Source organism: Heterodontus francisci, chromosome 6 (assembly GCF_036365525.1).
Source record: "Heterodontus francisci isolate sHetFra1 chromosome 6, sHetFra1.hap1, whole genome shotgun sequence".
Lineage (NCBI taxonomy): Eukaryota > Metazoa > Chordata > Chondrichthyes > Heterodontiformes > Heterodontidae > Heterodontus > Heterodontus francisci.
In genome coordinates this window covers 36,182,030-36,198,866 of record NC_090376.1, presented here as the reverse complement: position 1 = coordinate 36,198,866, position 16,837 = coordinate 36,182,030, and the positions used below count along the sequence as shown (strand labels likewise).

The 16,837-nt window shown below is 41.9% G+C and overlaps 1 protein-coding gene across 6 annotated transcripts in view; it reads left to right on the top strand.

Annotated features, from left to right (window-relative positions):
• nbeaa (neurobeachin a) overlaps positions 1-16,837 on the top strand; it is a 988,762-nt gene that overhangs the window by 866,320 nt on the left and 105,605 nt on the right. For all 6 annotated transcript variants that reach the window (XM_068033481.1, XM_068033479.1, XM_068033480.1 and 3 more), the window contains one exon: positions 4,813-4,953. In XM_068033481.1, coding sequence (XP_067889582.1) covers positions 4,813-4,953 — 141 coding nt within the window. The remainder of the gene's footprint in view (positions 1-4,812; positions 4,954-16,837) is intronic.

The following is a 16,837-nucleotide window of genomic DNA, read 5'->3' as shown; positions in this document are numbered from 1 at the left end:
TTAATGCAAACAAGTGTGAAGTGATGCATTTTTGGAATTTAAACCAGGGCAGGACATATACAGTGAATGGCAGGGCCCTGGGGAGTGTTCTTGAGCAGAGAGACCTTGGGGTGCAAGTACATGGTTCCCTGAAAGTGGCAACACAGGTAGACAGGGTGGTGAAGAAAGCATATGGCATGCTTGCCTTCATCGGCCGAGGCATTGAGTACAATAGTTGGAACGTCATGTTACACTTGTACATAACGTTGGTTAGGCCACATTTGGAGTACTGTGTGCAGTTCTGGTCGCCGCACTACAGGAAAGATGTGATTAAGCTGGAGAGGGTGCAGAAAAGATTCACAAGGATGTTGCCTGGTTTGGGGGGCTTGAGTTATAAAGAGAGATTGGATAGGCTGGGTCTGTTTTCCCTGGAGCGAAGGAGTCTGGGGGGACATGATAGAGGTATATAAAATTATGAGAGGCATAAATAGGGTAGATAACCAGAGTCTGTTTCCCATGGTAGGGGTGACTAAAACTAGAGGGCATAGATTTAAGGTGAGAGGGAGCAGGTTTAAAGGGGATCAAAGGGGTAAAGTTTTCACACAAAGAATAGTGGCTATCTGGAATGAGCTGCCTGAGGAGGTGGTGGAGGCAGGGATAGTAGCGACATTTTAGAGGCATCGGGACAGGTACTTGAATGAGCAAGGCATAGAGGGATATGGAATTAATGCAGGCAGGTGGGATTAGTATAGATAGGCATTATGGTCGGCATGGACGCGGTGGGCCAAAGGGCCTGTTTCTATCCTGTACGACTCTATGACTCTAATTTCAAATCATCTTCAATTACAAGGACTCACAAGGGCATACCTCTTAACTGACAAATTAAAGCCAGTCTTCTGAGAAAAAACCTCCTTTACAAAGTCCTAGAAATTAAACCTGTAGTATATTTAGGACATGTTTTTGGTAGATACACAATGCAGGTTATTTGATTTAAGATAGAAGAATTACATTATTTTTTAATCACACTGCATACAAAGGTCTTCAGCAGCAAGCACTGAGAAGTCAAAAATATATGAAAGACAACGCTAATAATCTTTTTAAAAGCATAAGCACTGACTCCTGTGCACAAATGTCTCAAATCAGCTCTTTAGCAACTGAATTTTCTTACAGCTTTAAAAACAAACTTGTACCTTCTTTCATAGATGCCTTCATTTCAATATTTCATCAAAAGCAATTATTCCTAAATTCCTAGTTTCCACCCTTTTTCTGTCCGTGATCTTCTCTACCATTTTTTCTGCTACATGCTATGCATCTGCTTCTTGCAAAAAAAAATCCATGTTAATTTCTGTGGTTGTAAAATTAGTCCAGTTTTCATGCAGTTCCATGGTTAATGTCAGTATCATTCTATCATTGGGCCAGCTGTAGGTGTGCATCATTGGTGGTTAAAAGGATCCCTGAGCAATTTTCTGCATAGACCTGTCTTCAGATTTATGAAATATCTGCTACAGTAAGATTTGAACTGATGTGCACTGTTTGGATTCCAATATTGAAGTTACTGGGAATCAGTCATTAGAAATTAGCCTGTTACTAATCTGAAAACTGTAGAGTTGGTGTTTATTTCTGATATATAAATACCAGTAAAGTGCTCAAAGGATGAGTGCATAATGAACTGTGTGGTTTGACTCTACAAATACAAAGAAAGACTGGGGTGAAAGTTCAAACATTTACTCAGAAAATTATTACCATATTCTGTATTCATTACAACAGTATCAGTTTATTCATAAAAATAATAGGTAAGGTGGTATAGTTATTTAACTGGACTAATAATCTGGAGAACGCGAGTTCAAATCCCAGCATGGCAGTTTGAGAATTCCAATCCCACACCAATAGTAATTAAACTATTAATTGCCCCTAAGTGACATTCATTTATATCCGTCTACTACAGTCCCTAACAGCTATGTGGAAACACCTTCACCATATGAACTGAAGTGATTCAGGGAGACTAGGGATGGGCAATAAATGTTGGTCTTGCCAGGGACAGCTGCATCCTAAGAATGAATAAAAATGAATTGTTTGAGCTGTTTTTAAAGTGAACGGTACTATTGAAATATTTGGGGAAAAATTAAATGCAGCTATCCCAGAGTGTTAGCAAAACATGTTAATAGATGACCCAGAAGCTGGATTTTTTGTAGATCTATATTATGGCGGAATTTTACGATGCCAGCCAAAAAGTCGGGGGCGAGTCCACTTCTGCCAGGCCTGGGGAGCCACGCTGGGATTTTACGCTCACCAGGCCCTTAATTGGCCTTGGGTGGGACTTATACCTCTCTGACGCAGGAAGTCGCGCCTAATAGAGCTGCCGGCCAATCAGTGGGCCAGCAGCTCTCAGTCCCAGCAGCGCCACCAGGAGCAGTAGCTACTGCTGGGACTGCAACCTAGCCGCAGCAGCAAGAGAGAGGGCGGCCCTGGAAGACAGATAGGTTTTTGGGGCCTCTCCAGGGATAATCGACTGGGTCCCTGCACACTGCTGGTAAAATACATTGGTAGTGGTAGGAGGCCCTTATGTGGCAGTTAACCCCACCTCCCACTCAATTTTACAGTCCTTCTCCACCCCCTGCCACCAGCCCGCTCCTGTGGGGGGCTGTAAATTTCCAGCCTATATCCTCAACGTGTATGTTTATATAATTTTAAATGTGATTGAAAGTGTAACTAATGGCAGCTGGTCTACATAATGGACATGTGCACAGTGTTATTTAAGATAAAAAACCACAAGTCGTTTAAAGAGCAATTCAAAAATGAAAAAAATAAAATTAGCAGGATGCATCTAAGAAGCTTGTATGCAGTTTAAGAGCATTTTAGAAGAACATGCAGCATAAAGTTTCAACTATTTTGTTGAAGGATAAAAATTCTTTCTGTTCATAATTAATTTGGTGATTCATTACATGTGTTTTAAACATATTTAAGTTATAATTTTAAAAAAACCATTCCACACTGTTTTATGTCTTAAAACACCCTATGCTTCTTTTTATTGGATATTTTCATCTTAAAATCCATAGTCTGTGATGGGTTGTTTCTGATTCATGTGACATCACCAAAAAAAACCCAGACATGTCTAACAATTCTGCACTGCCAGATTTACTTGTTGAGCACTGGACATAATCCTGGCCTTACAGATAAAGAATCATGCTAAATATGCCAATTGAAAGGCATGGGGTAATATTTCAAACATTACATGTTTTGAAATAATAAACTTTGAGGACAGTATCTTATGGAAAGTTTATTACTGTGGTTGTTAACCTATCCACTCCTTTATGTTTGAGCACAATATTGTCTGTATGCTGTGTGGTTAAAATAAGGAGTTTTATGGCTCTCTATTATGACTTCTATTTTGCCAACAAAACAGCTTGTATACAGCATTCTGGAAATTAAATGACTGAAGCAAATGTAATTCAGAAAACCCAGGTTAGCAGACTATTAAACAATTGGACAAAGCGAGGTGAATCAAATTTGAAACACTGCTTTTTGTCCCATCTGGAGAGGTTAACAATCTGTTTGATGGGCATGACTGGGAAATTTGCTGATGACACAAAAATTGGTCATGTAGTTGATAGTGAAGAGGATAGCCGTAGACTCCAGAATGATATCAATGATTTGGTTGAGTGGGCGGAAAAGTGGTAAACGGAATTGGGAGAAGAGTGAGGTAATGCACTTGCGGAGGGCAAATAAAGTGAGGGAATACATAATAAGTGGGAGGATATTGAGAGGGATAGAAGAAGTGAGAGACCTTGGAGTACATGTCCACAGGTCCCTAAAGGTGGCACGACAGGTAGATAAAGTGGTGAAGAAGACATATGGAATGCTTTCCTTTATTGGCCAAGGTATAGAATACAAAAGCAGGGATGTAATGCTGGAACTGTATAAAACGCTAGTTCGGCCACAATTGGAGTATTGCGTACAGTTCTGGTCGCCACATTACAGGAAGGGCATAGTTGCTCTGGAGAGAGTGCAGAGGAGATTTACAAGAATGTTGCCAGGGCTTGAAAGTTGCAGCTATGAGGAAAGATTGGATAGGCTAGCGTTGTTTTCCTTAGAACAGAGGAGGCTGAGGGGTGACTTAATTGAGGTGTACAAAATTATGAGGGGCCTAGATAGAGTAGACAGGAAGGACCTGTTTCCCCTAGCAAAGAGGTCAATTACCAGTGGGTACAGAATTAAGGTGATTGGTAGAAGGATTTGCGAGGACATGAGGAGAAATTTTTTCACCCAGAGGATGGTGGATGTCTGGAATTCACTGCCAGGAATGGTGGTGGAGGCAGAAACCCTCAGTTCTTTTAAAAGGTACCTGGACATGCACCTGAAGTGCTGTAACCTGCAAGGCTATGAACCAAGTGCTGGAAGGTGGAATTAGATTGGCCGGCTAGTTTTTACGGCCGGCACGGACACGACGGGCTGAATGGCCTCCTTCTGTGCTGTAATTTTTCTATGGTTTTCTCCAAAATCTTTGTCAGTGCTATTCTGAGTTGCAACAGCAACATTTCACAGTATAAATGCTATTATTTTTGTACTTAATAATGAGGAAAAACTATAGCCTTAGAAAAACTATCATATAATTTATTTGAACATCTGTAAAAACCTATCTCTTATGCATTTGCAGTAATAGAGAAATGTTATTGTCTCCCTTACAGAATAAAATGATGCAGAATATTTATTACTGTGCAAATCTATTACTATAATTATGAGGAACAATCCACTTTAGTGAAGCTACATTTATTTCTCCAGATGCTATTTAAAGCTAACATCAATTACCTGCCATCTATATTTCTTCCCTGACAGCCTATTGGATCTTTGAACCCAAAGCGTGCTGTCTTCTATGCTGAACGCTATGAGACATGGGAGGATGATCAAATTCCACCTTACCATTACAACACCCATTATTCAACAGCTACTTCCACACTATCGTGGCTTGTCAGAATTGTGAGTATCTTCAGTTACATATATTATTTGAGATTATACAGAATCTACAGCAGAAACAGACCATTCAGCCCAACTAGTCTATACCAGTGATTTGGGACAATTTTTTAGGGAGCTCATTGTTTTTTTTTAATGTCACATTGTGACTTTTTTTAAAGACATAAAGTCTTTAGTTATTGTTTCCTTCTCTCTTTTTGGTACCCTTCCCAACTAAATACTTGAATCATTTCAAAGTTGAGAGTAGCACAGTGACTGTCTCTTCAGTATTAACAATATTGTTCTGCAACTGGCATGCTATAAGGTGCAGGAGAGTGGGCAAGATTTTCCTTCCTTCCCTGTGGGATATTGCCAAATCTATTCAGTGTATTTTCAGGATGGGGATAGAAGAATATGGGAACTGAATCTGTGGGAAATTGAAGGCTTACACCCATACATAAGATCACTGAGGCTCAATGAAGTGGAGTGTCAGTCGGGTAACTGCACCACCAGACCACCTATTTTGACACCTTTTCTTCATATATTTAGCATGTATTTCTCTATGCAAGTAATGTAGAAATATTTACAAATGAATATTTCCTATTGAATGCCATCTAATAAAAATTAACTGCTGAGTAATCCAAAGCAAGTTAAATTCTGCCCATAATAATTTATCTTGAATATGTTATTTTCACCATGTTTGTACTTAAATCATTGCCTCAAAATATTTGCTATTTGAATGTTAGCTATTAAAAGTTATTTGGATTTGGTAAATTACAAGTTCTGTGTACCTATATTTAATCAACCAGAAAATACCAAGCATTTTATTGCAGAGGAGTGAGAGCTGGTGATTAGGACCAAGTCTTAACTCTACTGTAGAATCATAGAATGGCTACAGCACAGAAGAAGGTCATTCAGCCTGTCGTGTCCATGCCAGCTCTCTGCAAGAGCAACTCAGCTATTCCCACTCCCCCATCCTTTCCCCATAACCCTGCAATTTTTTCTTCTTCAATTACTTATCCAATTCCCTTTTGAAAGCCATGATTGAGTCTGCCTCCACTATGCTCTCAAGCAGTGCATTCCAGATCCTAACAGCTCGCTGCATAAAACGATTTTCCTCATTCGTCGTTGGTTCTTTTGCCAATCACCTTAATCAGTGTCCTTTGGTTATCAACCCTTCTGCCAATGGGAACAGTTTCTTTCTAACTACCCTGTCTGGACCCCTCTTGATTTTGAGCACCTCTATCAAATCTCCTCTCAACCTTCACTGAGGAGAACAACCCTAGCTTCTCCAATCTACCCATGTAACAAAAGACCCTCATCCCTGGAACCATTCTCATAAATATTTTCTGCACCTCCTCTAAAGCCTTCACATCCTTCCTAAAGAGCGGTGTCCAGAGTTGAACACAATATTCAGTTTGATGCCGAACCAGAATTTTATAAAAGTTCATCATAACTTTCTCAACCTGCCCTGCCACCTTCAACGATTTGTGTACATATACCCCTAGGTCTCTCTGTTCCTGCATCCCCTTTAGAATTACGTCCTCACTTCACACTGTCTGCATTAAATTTCATCTGCCACGCATCTGCCCATTCCACCAATCTATCTGTGCCCTCTTGAAGTCGACCACTATCCTCCTCACAATACACAATACTTCCAAGTTTTGTGTCGTTTGCAAATTTTGAAGTTGTGCCCTCTACACCCAAGTCTAGATCATTAGTATATATCAAGAAAGGCAGTGGTCCTTGTACCAACCCCACTATGTACCTTCCTCCAGTCTGAAAAACAACCATTCACTGCTACTCTCTGTTTCATGTCACTCAGCTAACTTCGTATCCATTCTGCCACTGTTCCTTTTATTCCATGGGCTTCAACTTTGCTGGCAAGTTTATTATGTGACACTTTATGAAACACCTTTTGGAAGTTCATATATACCATATCAACAGCATTACCCTCATCAACCATTTCTGTTACCTTATCAAAAAACTCAGTCATGTTAATTAAACATGATCGGCCCTTAACAAATCTGTGCTGGCTTTCCCTATCTAATCCACATTTGTCCGAGTGACTATTAATTTTGTAATAACAACAGGAAATGCTGGTCTGACAGCATCTGTGAAGATGGGATCTAAAATTGTTGAACATAACCTCTGCCTTCAATTTTTTTGCTGCTTTGGTTTTTCCTCTTGTTTATTTCTTAATTCCTTTGCTGTGCATTTACATATGAATTAGGAGCAGGAGGAGGCCACTTGACCCTTCGAGCCTGCTCTGCCATTTAATATGTTCATGGCCGAACTGATTACTCCATATTTCCACCAACCCCCGATAATCTTCCACCCTCTTGCTTATCAAGAATCTATCTACCTCTGCCTTAAAAATATTCAAAGATTCTGCTTCCACCGCCTTTTGAGGAAGAGAATTCCAAAGACTCACGACCCTCTGAGAGAAAACATTTCTCCTCATCTCTGTCTTAAATGGGCGATCACTTATTTTTAAACAGTGACCCCTAATTCTAGATTCTCCCGCAAGGGGAAATATCCTTTCTACATCCACCCTGTCAAGACCCCTCAGGCTCTTATGTGTTTCAATCAGGTCACCTCTTATGCTTCTAAATTCCAGCGAATACAAGCCTGGCCTGTCCAACCTTTCCTCATAAGACAGCCTGCCATTCCAAGTATTAGTCTAGGAAACCTTCTCTGCACATTTACATCCTTCCTTAAATAAGGAGACCAGTACTGTACACAGTACTCCAGATGTGGTCTCACCAGTGCCCTGTATAGCTGAAGCATAACCTCCCTACTTTTGTATTCAATTCCCGTCGCGATAAACGATAACATTCTATTAGTTTTCCTAATTACGTGCTGTACCTGCATGCGATTCATGCACTAGGACACCCAGATCCCTCTCCATCTCAGACCTCTGCAATCTCTCACCATTTAGATAATATGCTTCTTTTTTATTCTTCCTGCCAAAGTGGATAATTTCTCACTTTCCCACATTATACTGCATTTGCCAGGTCTTTGCCCACTCACTTAACCAATCTATATCCCTTTGTAGCCTCCTTATATCCTCTTCACAAGTTATTTTCCTACCTACCTTTGTGTCATCAGCAAATTTAGCAACCATGCATAGAAACATAGAAATATAGGAGCAGGAGTAGGCCATTCGGCCTTTCGAGCCTGCACCGCCATTCAATACGATCATGGCTGATCATTCAAACTCAGTACCCTGTTCTTGCTTTCTCCCCGCATCCCTTGTCCCTTTAGCCCTTAGAGCTATATCTAACTCTTTCTTGAATATATTTAATGATTTGGCCTCAGCTGCTTTCTGTGGTAGAGAATTCCACAGGATCACCACTCTCTGGGTGAAGAAATCCCTCCTCATCTCTGTCCCAAATGGCTTACCCCTTATCCTTAAACTGTGACCCCTGGTCAAGGACTCCCCCACCATCGGGACCATTCTTCCTGAATCTAGTCTGTCCAGTCCTGTTAGAATTTTGTAGATTTCTATGAGATACCCTCTCATTCTTCTAAACTCTAGCGAATACAAGCCTAATCGACCCAATCTCTCTTCATACGTCAGTCCTGCCATCCCAGGAATCAGTCTGATGAACCTTTGCTGCACTCCCTCCATAGCAAGAAATCCTTCCTCAGATAAGGAGACCAAAACTGCACACAATACTCCAGATGTGGTCTCACCAAGGCCTTGTATAACTGCAGCAAGACATCCTTGCTCCTGTACTCGAATCCTCTCGCTATGAAGGCCAACATATCATTTGCCTTCTGGACTGCCTGCCGCACCTGCATGCTTACCTTCGGCGACTGGTGCACAAGGACACCAAGGTCTTGCCACATCTCCCCCTTTCCCAATCTATCACCATTCAGATAATAATCTGCCTTTCTGTTTTTGCCACCAAAGTGGATAACCTCACATTTATCCACATTATACTGCATCTGCCATGTATTTTCTCACTCATTCAACCTGTCCAAATCACGCTGGAGCTTCCTCACAACTCCGACTCCCACCCAGCTTTGTATTATCTGCAAACTTGGATATATTACATTTAATTCCCTCATCTATATAAATAATATATATTGTGAAGAGCTGAGGTCCTAGCACTGATCCCTGTGGTACGCCACTAGTCACTGACTGCCACTTGGAAAAAGACCCGTTTATTCCTACTCTTTGTTTCCTGTCTGCCAACCAGTTCTCTATCCATGTCAGTACCTTACCCCCAATCCCATGTGCTTTAATTTTGCACACTAATCTCTTATGTGGGACCTTATTGAAAGCCTTTTGAAAGTCCAAATACATCACATCCACTGGTTCTCCCTTATCTCTTCTACTAGTTACATCCTCAAAAAATTCCAATAGATTTGTCAAGCATGATTTCCCTTTGGTAAATCCATGTTGACTTTGTCCAATCATGTCATTGTTTTCCAAGTGCTCTGCTATTACATCTTTTATAATGGACTGTAGCATTTTTCCCACTACTGATGTCAGGCTAACTGGTCTATAATTCCCTGTTTTCTCTCTACCTCTTTTTTAAAATAGTGGGGTTACATTAGCTACCCTCCAATCGTTGGAACTGTTCCAGAGTCTGTAGAATTTTGAAAAATGACCAGCAATGGATCTACTATTTCAAGGGCCACTTACTTAAGTGACCTTCGGTCCCTTCATCTAAGTCATTTATATAAATTGTAAAAAGTTGAGGCCCCAGCACAGATCCCTGTGGCACACCACTCGCTACATCTTGCCAACCAGAAAATTACCCATTTATGCCTACACTCTGTTTCCTGTTAGCTAACCAATCTTCTATCCATGCCAATATGTCAACCCCTACACCATGAGTTTTTATTTTCTGCAATAACCTTCAATGTGGCACCTTATCAAAAGCCTTCTGAAAATCTAAGTACAGTACATCCACCGGTTCCCCTGTACCAACAGCACATGTAACTCCCTCAAAGAACTCCAATAAATTGTTTAAACATGATTTCCCTTTCACAAAACCATGTTGACTCTGCCTAATTACCTTGAATTTTTCTAAATGCCCTGCTATAATGTCTTTAATAATAGCTTCTAACATTTTCCCTAAGACAGATGTTAAGCTAACTGGCCTGTAGTTTCCTGCTTTCTGTCTCCCTCCCTTTTTGAATAAAGGAGTTCCATTCGCCATTTTCCAATCTAACGGAACCTTCCCTGAATCTAAGGTATTTTGGAAAATTTAAACTAACGCATCAACTATCTCACTAGCCACCTCTTTTAACACCCTAGGATGAAGTCCATTAGGACCCAGGGACTTGTCAGCCCACATGTCCAACAATTTGTTCAGTACCACTTCCCTGGTGATTTTCTTGAGTTCCTCCCTCCCTTCCATTTCCTGACTTACAGCTAATACTGGAATGTTACTTGTAACCTCAACAGTGAAGACCGATGCAAAATATCTGTTCAATTTATCTGCCAACTCCTTATTATCCATTATTAATTCCCCAGACTCACTCCTACAGGACTAAAGCTCACTTTGTTAACTCTTCCTTTTTAAATATCTATAGAAACTCTTATTATTTGTCTTTATGTTTCCAGCTAGCTTTCTCTCGTACTGTAATTTTACCTTCCTTATCAATCATTCTTTGCTGTTTTTTATATTCTGTCCAATCTTCTGACCTGCCTCCCATCTTTGTGCAATTATAGGCTTTTTTAAAAGTTTGATGCTATCTTTAACTGTTTTAGTTAAGCACGGATGGCAGGTCCCACCCTTGGAATTTTTCTTTCTCGTTAAAATGTATCTATTCTGTGTATTCTGAAATATCCCCTTAAATGTTTGCCACTGCATCTCTATTGACTTATCCCATAGCCTGATTTGCCAGTTCACTTCAGCTAGCTCTGATTTCATGCCCCCATAATTGCCCTTATTTAAGTTGAAAATACTAGTCTTGGACCCAATCTTCTCTCCCTCAAACTGAATGTAAAATTCCATCATATTATGATCACTGCTACCTAGGGGCACGTTAACTAAGAGGTCATTAATCCTATCTCACTGCACAATACCAGGTCTAGTATAGCCTGCTCTCTGGCTCCAGAATGTATTGTTCCGAGAAATTATCCCAAAAACATTCTATGTACTCCTCATCTAGGCTACCTCTGCCCATCTGATTTTTCCAGTCTATATGTAGGTTAAAATCCCCCATACCTATCGCTGTACCTTTCTGACAAGCTGCCTTCATTTCTTCCTTTATACCCCGTCCAACAGTGCGGTTCGTGTTAGGTTGCCCGTGCACCACTCCCACAAGTGACTCATCTCTACCCAAACTGCTTTTACATCCTGGTCCCCGAAACTTAGGTCATCCCTCTCTATTGCACTAATACAATCATTAATTAACAGAGCTACTCCTCCACTTTTTCCTAGCTTCATGTCCTTCCTAAATGCCATGTACCTTTCAGTAGTCAGGTCCCAATCTATGTCTATTTGGACAGCTGTTATCCTGCCATTTACACCTCCTCGTGACACATCTTTTGTCTCTTTACTTTTCCCATTACCGTTCCCTTTGGCTTTGCATCATGAAAACTTTTTTCTTGTAATCTCTTCTGCCCTCCACCCTATCACAAACCATCCATTTTGTTCATCCCACCCTATCCCCTTTCACTTCTCAAAACCTATTACATTTCTAACTTTTCTCAGTTTAGACCTGAAAGCTTAACTCTGTTTCTCTCTCCACAGATGCTGCCAGACCTGCTGAGTTTCCAGCACTTTCTGTTTTTATTTAAGATTTCCAGCATCTACAGTATTTTGGTTTTGTATGATATTATTTCTGAAAGCTTTCCCACAACCGAAGTTAAACTGACTGACTTATAGTTGCTGGTTTCATCCTTACGCCGTTTTTTGAACAAGGGTGTAACATTTGCAGTTCTTCAGTCCTCTGACTCCATACCCATATCTAAGGAGGATTGGAAGATTATGGCCAGTACCTCTGCAATTTATGCCCTTACTTCCCTCAGCATCCTTAGATGCATCCCATTTGTCCCTGGTGACCTAGCAACTTTAAGTACAGCCAGCCTCTCTAATACCTCCTCTTTATCAATTTTTAGCCCATATAGTACCTCCTCTTTCACTGTGACTTTGACAGCATCATCTTCCTTGGCAAAGACAGATGCAAAATACTCATTTAGTACCTCAGCCATACCCTCTGCCTCCATGCGTAAATCTCCTTTTTGGGTCCTAATCAGCCCCTCCCCTCCTCTTACTACCCTTTTATTATTTGTATGTTTATAGAAAACCTTTAGATTCCCTTTTATATTAGCTGCCAGACTCTTCTCGTACTGTCTGTTTGCCTCTCTGATTTCCTTTTTCACTTCCGCTCTGAACTTTCTATATTCAGCATGGCTCTCACTTGTATTATTCATGCTTCATTAGTTGTATGCCCTCTTGATCTGCTTCATCTCACTCTTGGAGCTGAATTTTGTGGGTCCCCTGAGATGGGATCGGAAGAGGGGGGGGGCCATAGAATTGTGATGGGAAGTGGGGGACAAAGTGCCCGTTGCCTCCCTGTCGCAATGCAAATTTGTCGGGGGTGGGATAGGCCATTAACAGCCGAACACCCAGAGACCAATTGAGGCCGTTAAGTGGCCTATTAACGGCAACTTAAGGGCCTCTTCCTGCTGCCACTGGGATTTAACCAGCGGTGGGTGGGGAGGGGGGGCCTCTGCCACACAGGAAATGAGGCAACCTCCCTGCAGGCTTGTGCGGGGGACGTCTCCTCTGTGGGCAATCTCTGGCCAACAGAGGGACTTCGCTGGGAAAACCTGCACCAATCACAATGACCCCCCCACCCCCCTCACACTAAATGGCCACCCTTCCCTTTCCCTTGCCAGGGCCTCACGGTCTGGCCCTAGTGGCCCAGCCTCACTTACATTGGATCCAGGCTCCAGCGCTGGGTATGGGTCCAATGCCTCTTGCAGTACCAGCAGTGGCCACTGATCTCAGTGGCGCTGATGATACTACTGAGCTGCCGGCCCTCTGATTGGCCAACAGCTCTTGGAGACGGCATTGCCGTCTTTAAAGGGATGTAGATCCTGGCACTGGGCTGTTACGGCCTGGTGCTGTAGAATTGCTCAGTGGGGGTGGGGAGGGTGCTCCAGCAGGCCTAGCTGGGATTTCCCCTGCCTTTTCAGCCCAGTGGTGGGAGCCCCGCCATGGGCACAAAACTCAGCCCTCTATCTCTTCTTGCATTCAGGGAGCTCTGGCTTTGGTTGCCTTACCTTTCCCCCTTGTGGAAGAAACTTATTATGTTGCAGATTATAAAGATGACAAAAGTAACAACTGAGATACATAATATGCAGAAGAATGTTGGTAATTTTAATCTAAATATTCAATGCATAACCATGCAATCATGTTGATGAGAGATAGTTAGAAAAGTTATGTTAAATTATACTAACTTTCTTGTATGTTTTGCAGTAGATGATTCTTAGGTGGTAGTTATGGTCTAGCAATAGAAGTAATCCATTGTAAATTGGTATTAGTGTTAAATCTGAAAACCTTTCTGCCTTTTTGAGTGTGTGATACTGAGAAGGAATGCATAATTTTCACAATTTAGTGTTCACAGTGCCTTATCCCTATCACAGTCTTGTTAAGATATTTCAGCCAAAACATGTAAAACATTCAGTGTTTGCTGCCAATTGTATCCTATGCAGCAAAGTCATTTGCTTGATAGATAAAATACTTGTTTGAGTTTATAGCTAACTTTCAGAAAATATATATATACCCACACACACAATAAAAAGGTCTTGTGGACTGGCAGACCTGTGTAGATACATACAACTGATTTTAAGTTGTTCAATTATTTTTAACATTGTTCCAATATTACATTGTTAGCGCCGTTATAGATATTAATGGAGAGCGGCATTACAAGAAACGACTATAGGGCCTAAGAGTTTTTTGTCTGTAACAAAATGACTGGAAGTTTTTTTAAAGCAGGCATTTGTAGTTAATACTATTAAAAAAGAAATGGGATTGGTACACAGAGTGTAACTGTATTACAGGTTTGGATAGGCAGTCAGCCATATCTAATAAAACTGATTAGGTTGCACAGTTTGACATGAAATTACAAAATCAGATTAGGCAATGACTCAACCTTTAGATTGTACTGCTGCATAGATTTTTGATGTTTTTACAGAATGCAGTAGAATTATTCTGCAATTTCAGACTACTTCTCTCTCCAGTGAAAAACTGAAATTTGTGTGGGGGCAGTAGTTTCTGGGTGACACAGAAGTAAAACCTGCTTTCAACTTATATTTTATTCTCCTCCACCGGTATTAGTTGTATGTGATTAAAAAGCTTACTGATAAGAATAAGGACCAAGTTAGATGCAAAGCATTGAAACATCATCCATACTGGGGTATATAAAATAGGTTCCAGTTGCACGTATACATAAAGGCCTACTCTGTTCTGCAATTGAAACTCGACCCGAGTCCGACAGAACCACATCCAACCCGAGCTCGACTCGGTCCAAGTCCTTTGATTTTTTTCCCGCACCCGACCCGACCTGACCCGACCACCAAAATGAAGTTAATTATATTAAAGAGGTTGTGCTCTACCTTGGATGGAATCGCTCAGTGCAGACCAGTGTGGTGTCCAGATGCGCGTTTCCCACCTTGACCTCCTGGCTGTCATTGTGTCCGACCCGACCCGACCCAATCCGAGCCCGAATGCTGGACCCGGAAGAGCTACCCAACCCGACCCGAATCCGACACATGTCGGTCCCGGTCGGGTTCGGGTCGGGTAGCCATGCTGTACGTATACATACCCCCACTGGAATGTAGGATTTATTTATTTGTGTAGTCTCTTTTTGGATGGTTGTGGCAATAACATCTTTTTTGGCCTGTGGTTTGAAATTCCATCAGCATCAGACTTTTAAGAAAGCATTGCAACCATCTTTTTTTTTAAAAAAGTAACTTCTTGCAATACTTTGGAGCCATTTGGTCTCAAACACATACAAGAAAATGTCCAATACTTCAGCAGATCACTCATGGAATTACTCACAGTGAGTTGGAGGTTTTGGAAGAACAGGAATGTTATGCCAAGCAGTATTAACAGGATACTGACTTACCAAAATTGGGATGCAGTCCTCGCATCTGGAAGGTATAAGAATGGTGGGTAGGCCAAGATGATGTGTGACCCTAGCAGTATTTTTTTATTTATTTGTGGGATGTGGGCTTTGCTGGCAAGGCCAGCATTTATTGCTCATCCCTAATTGCCCTTGAGAATGTGAAGCTCGTGAGTTCAGGGAGGGAGCAGCAATATCCTGAAGCATATCAACATTACAAAGGAGGAGGTGTTGGAGGTTTTGAAGCGCATTAAGGTGGATAAATCCCCAGGGCCTGACCAGGTGCATCCTAGGATGCTATGGGAAGCTGGGGCTCTGGTGGAGATTTTTGTATCATCGTTAGCCACAAGTGAGGTACCGGCAGACTGGAGGATAGCTAATGTTGTGCCTTTATTTAAGAAGAGCAGCAGGGATAAGCCAGGGAACTATAGGCCGGTGAGCCTTACATCAGTGGTGGGAAAGTTATTGGAAGGGATTCTGAGAGACAGGAGTTATGTGCATTTGGAAAGGCAAGGTCTGATTAGGGATAGTCAGCATGGCTTTGTGCGTGGGAAATCATGTCTCACGAATTTGTTTGAGTTTTTCGAGGAGGTGACCAAGAGGATTAACGAGGGCAGGGTGATGGATGTTGTCTACATGGACTTTAGCAAGGCCTTTGACAAGGTCCCGCATGGTAGGCTGGTCCAGAAGGTTCGAACACATGGGATCCAGGGTGAGCTAGCCAATTGGATACAAAATTGGCTTGGTGATAGGAGACAGAGGGTGGTAGTGAAGGGTTGTTTTTCAGATTGGAGGCCGGTGACCAGTGGTGTGCCACAGGGATCGGTGCTCGGCCCTCTGTTGTTTGTCATATATATTAATGACTTGGATGTGAATGTAGGGGGCATGATTAGTAAGTTTGCAGATGACACCAAAATTGGTGGTATAGTGGACAGTGAAGAAAGTTGTCCAAGGGTATAATAGGATATAGATAAACTGGGAAAGTGGGCAAGGGATTGGCAAATGGAATTTACCGCAGACAAGTGCAATTTGATGCATTTTGGGAAGTTAAACCAGGGCAGGACATAGGGCCCTGGGGAGTGTTGTTGAGCAGAGAGACCTTGGGTTGCAAGTACATAGTTCCCTGAAAGTGGCAACACAGGTAGACAGTATGGTGAAGAAGGCGTATGGTATGCTTGCCTTCATCAGCCGAGGCATTGAGTACAAGAGTTGGGACATCATATTGCAGTTGTACATAACGTTGGTTAGGCCACATTTGGAGTACTGTGTGCAGTTCTGGTCGCCGCACTACAGGAAAGATGTGATTAAGCTAGAGAGGGTGCAGAAAAGATTTACAAGGATGTTACCTGGTTTGGAGGGCTTGAGTTATAAAGAGAGATTTGATAGGCTGGGTCTGTTTTCCCTGGAGTGATGGAGGCTGAGAGGGGACATGATAGAGGTATATAAAATTATGAGAGGCATAGATAGGGTGGATAGCCGGAGTCTGTTTCCCATGGTAGGGGTGACTAAAACTAGAGGCATAGATTTAAGGTGAGAGGGAGGAGGTTTAAAGGGGATCAAAGCGGTTACATTTTTCACACAAAGAATAGTGGGTATCTGGAATGAGCTGCCTAAGGAGGTGGTGGAGGCACGAACAGTCGCAACATTTAAGAGTCATCTGGACAGGTACTTGAATGAGCGAGGCATAGAGGGATATGGAATTAATGCAGGCAGGTGGGATTAGTATAGATAGGCATTATGGTCGGCATGGACACGGTGGGCCGAAGGGCCTGTTTCTATGCTGTATGACTCTATGAGTAATGTGGTGGTG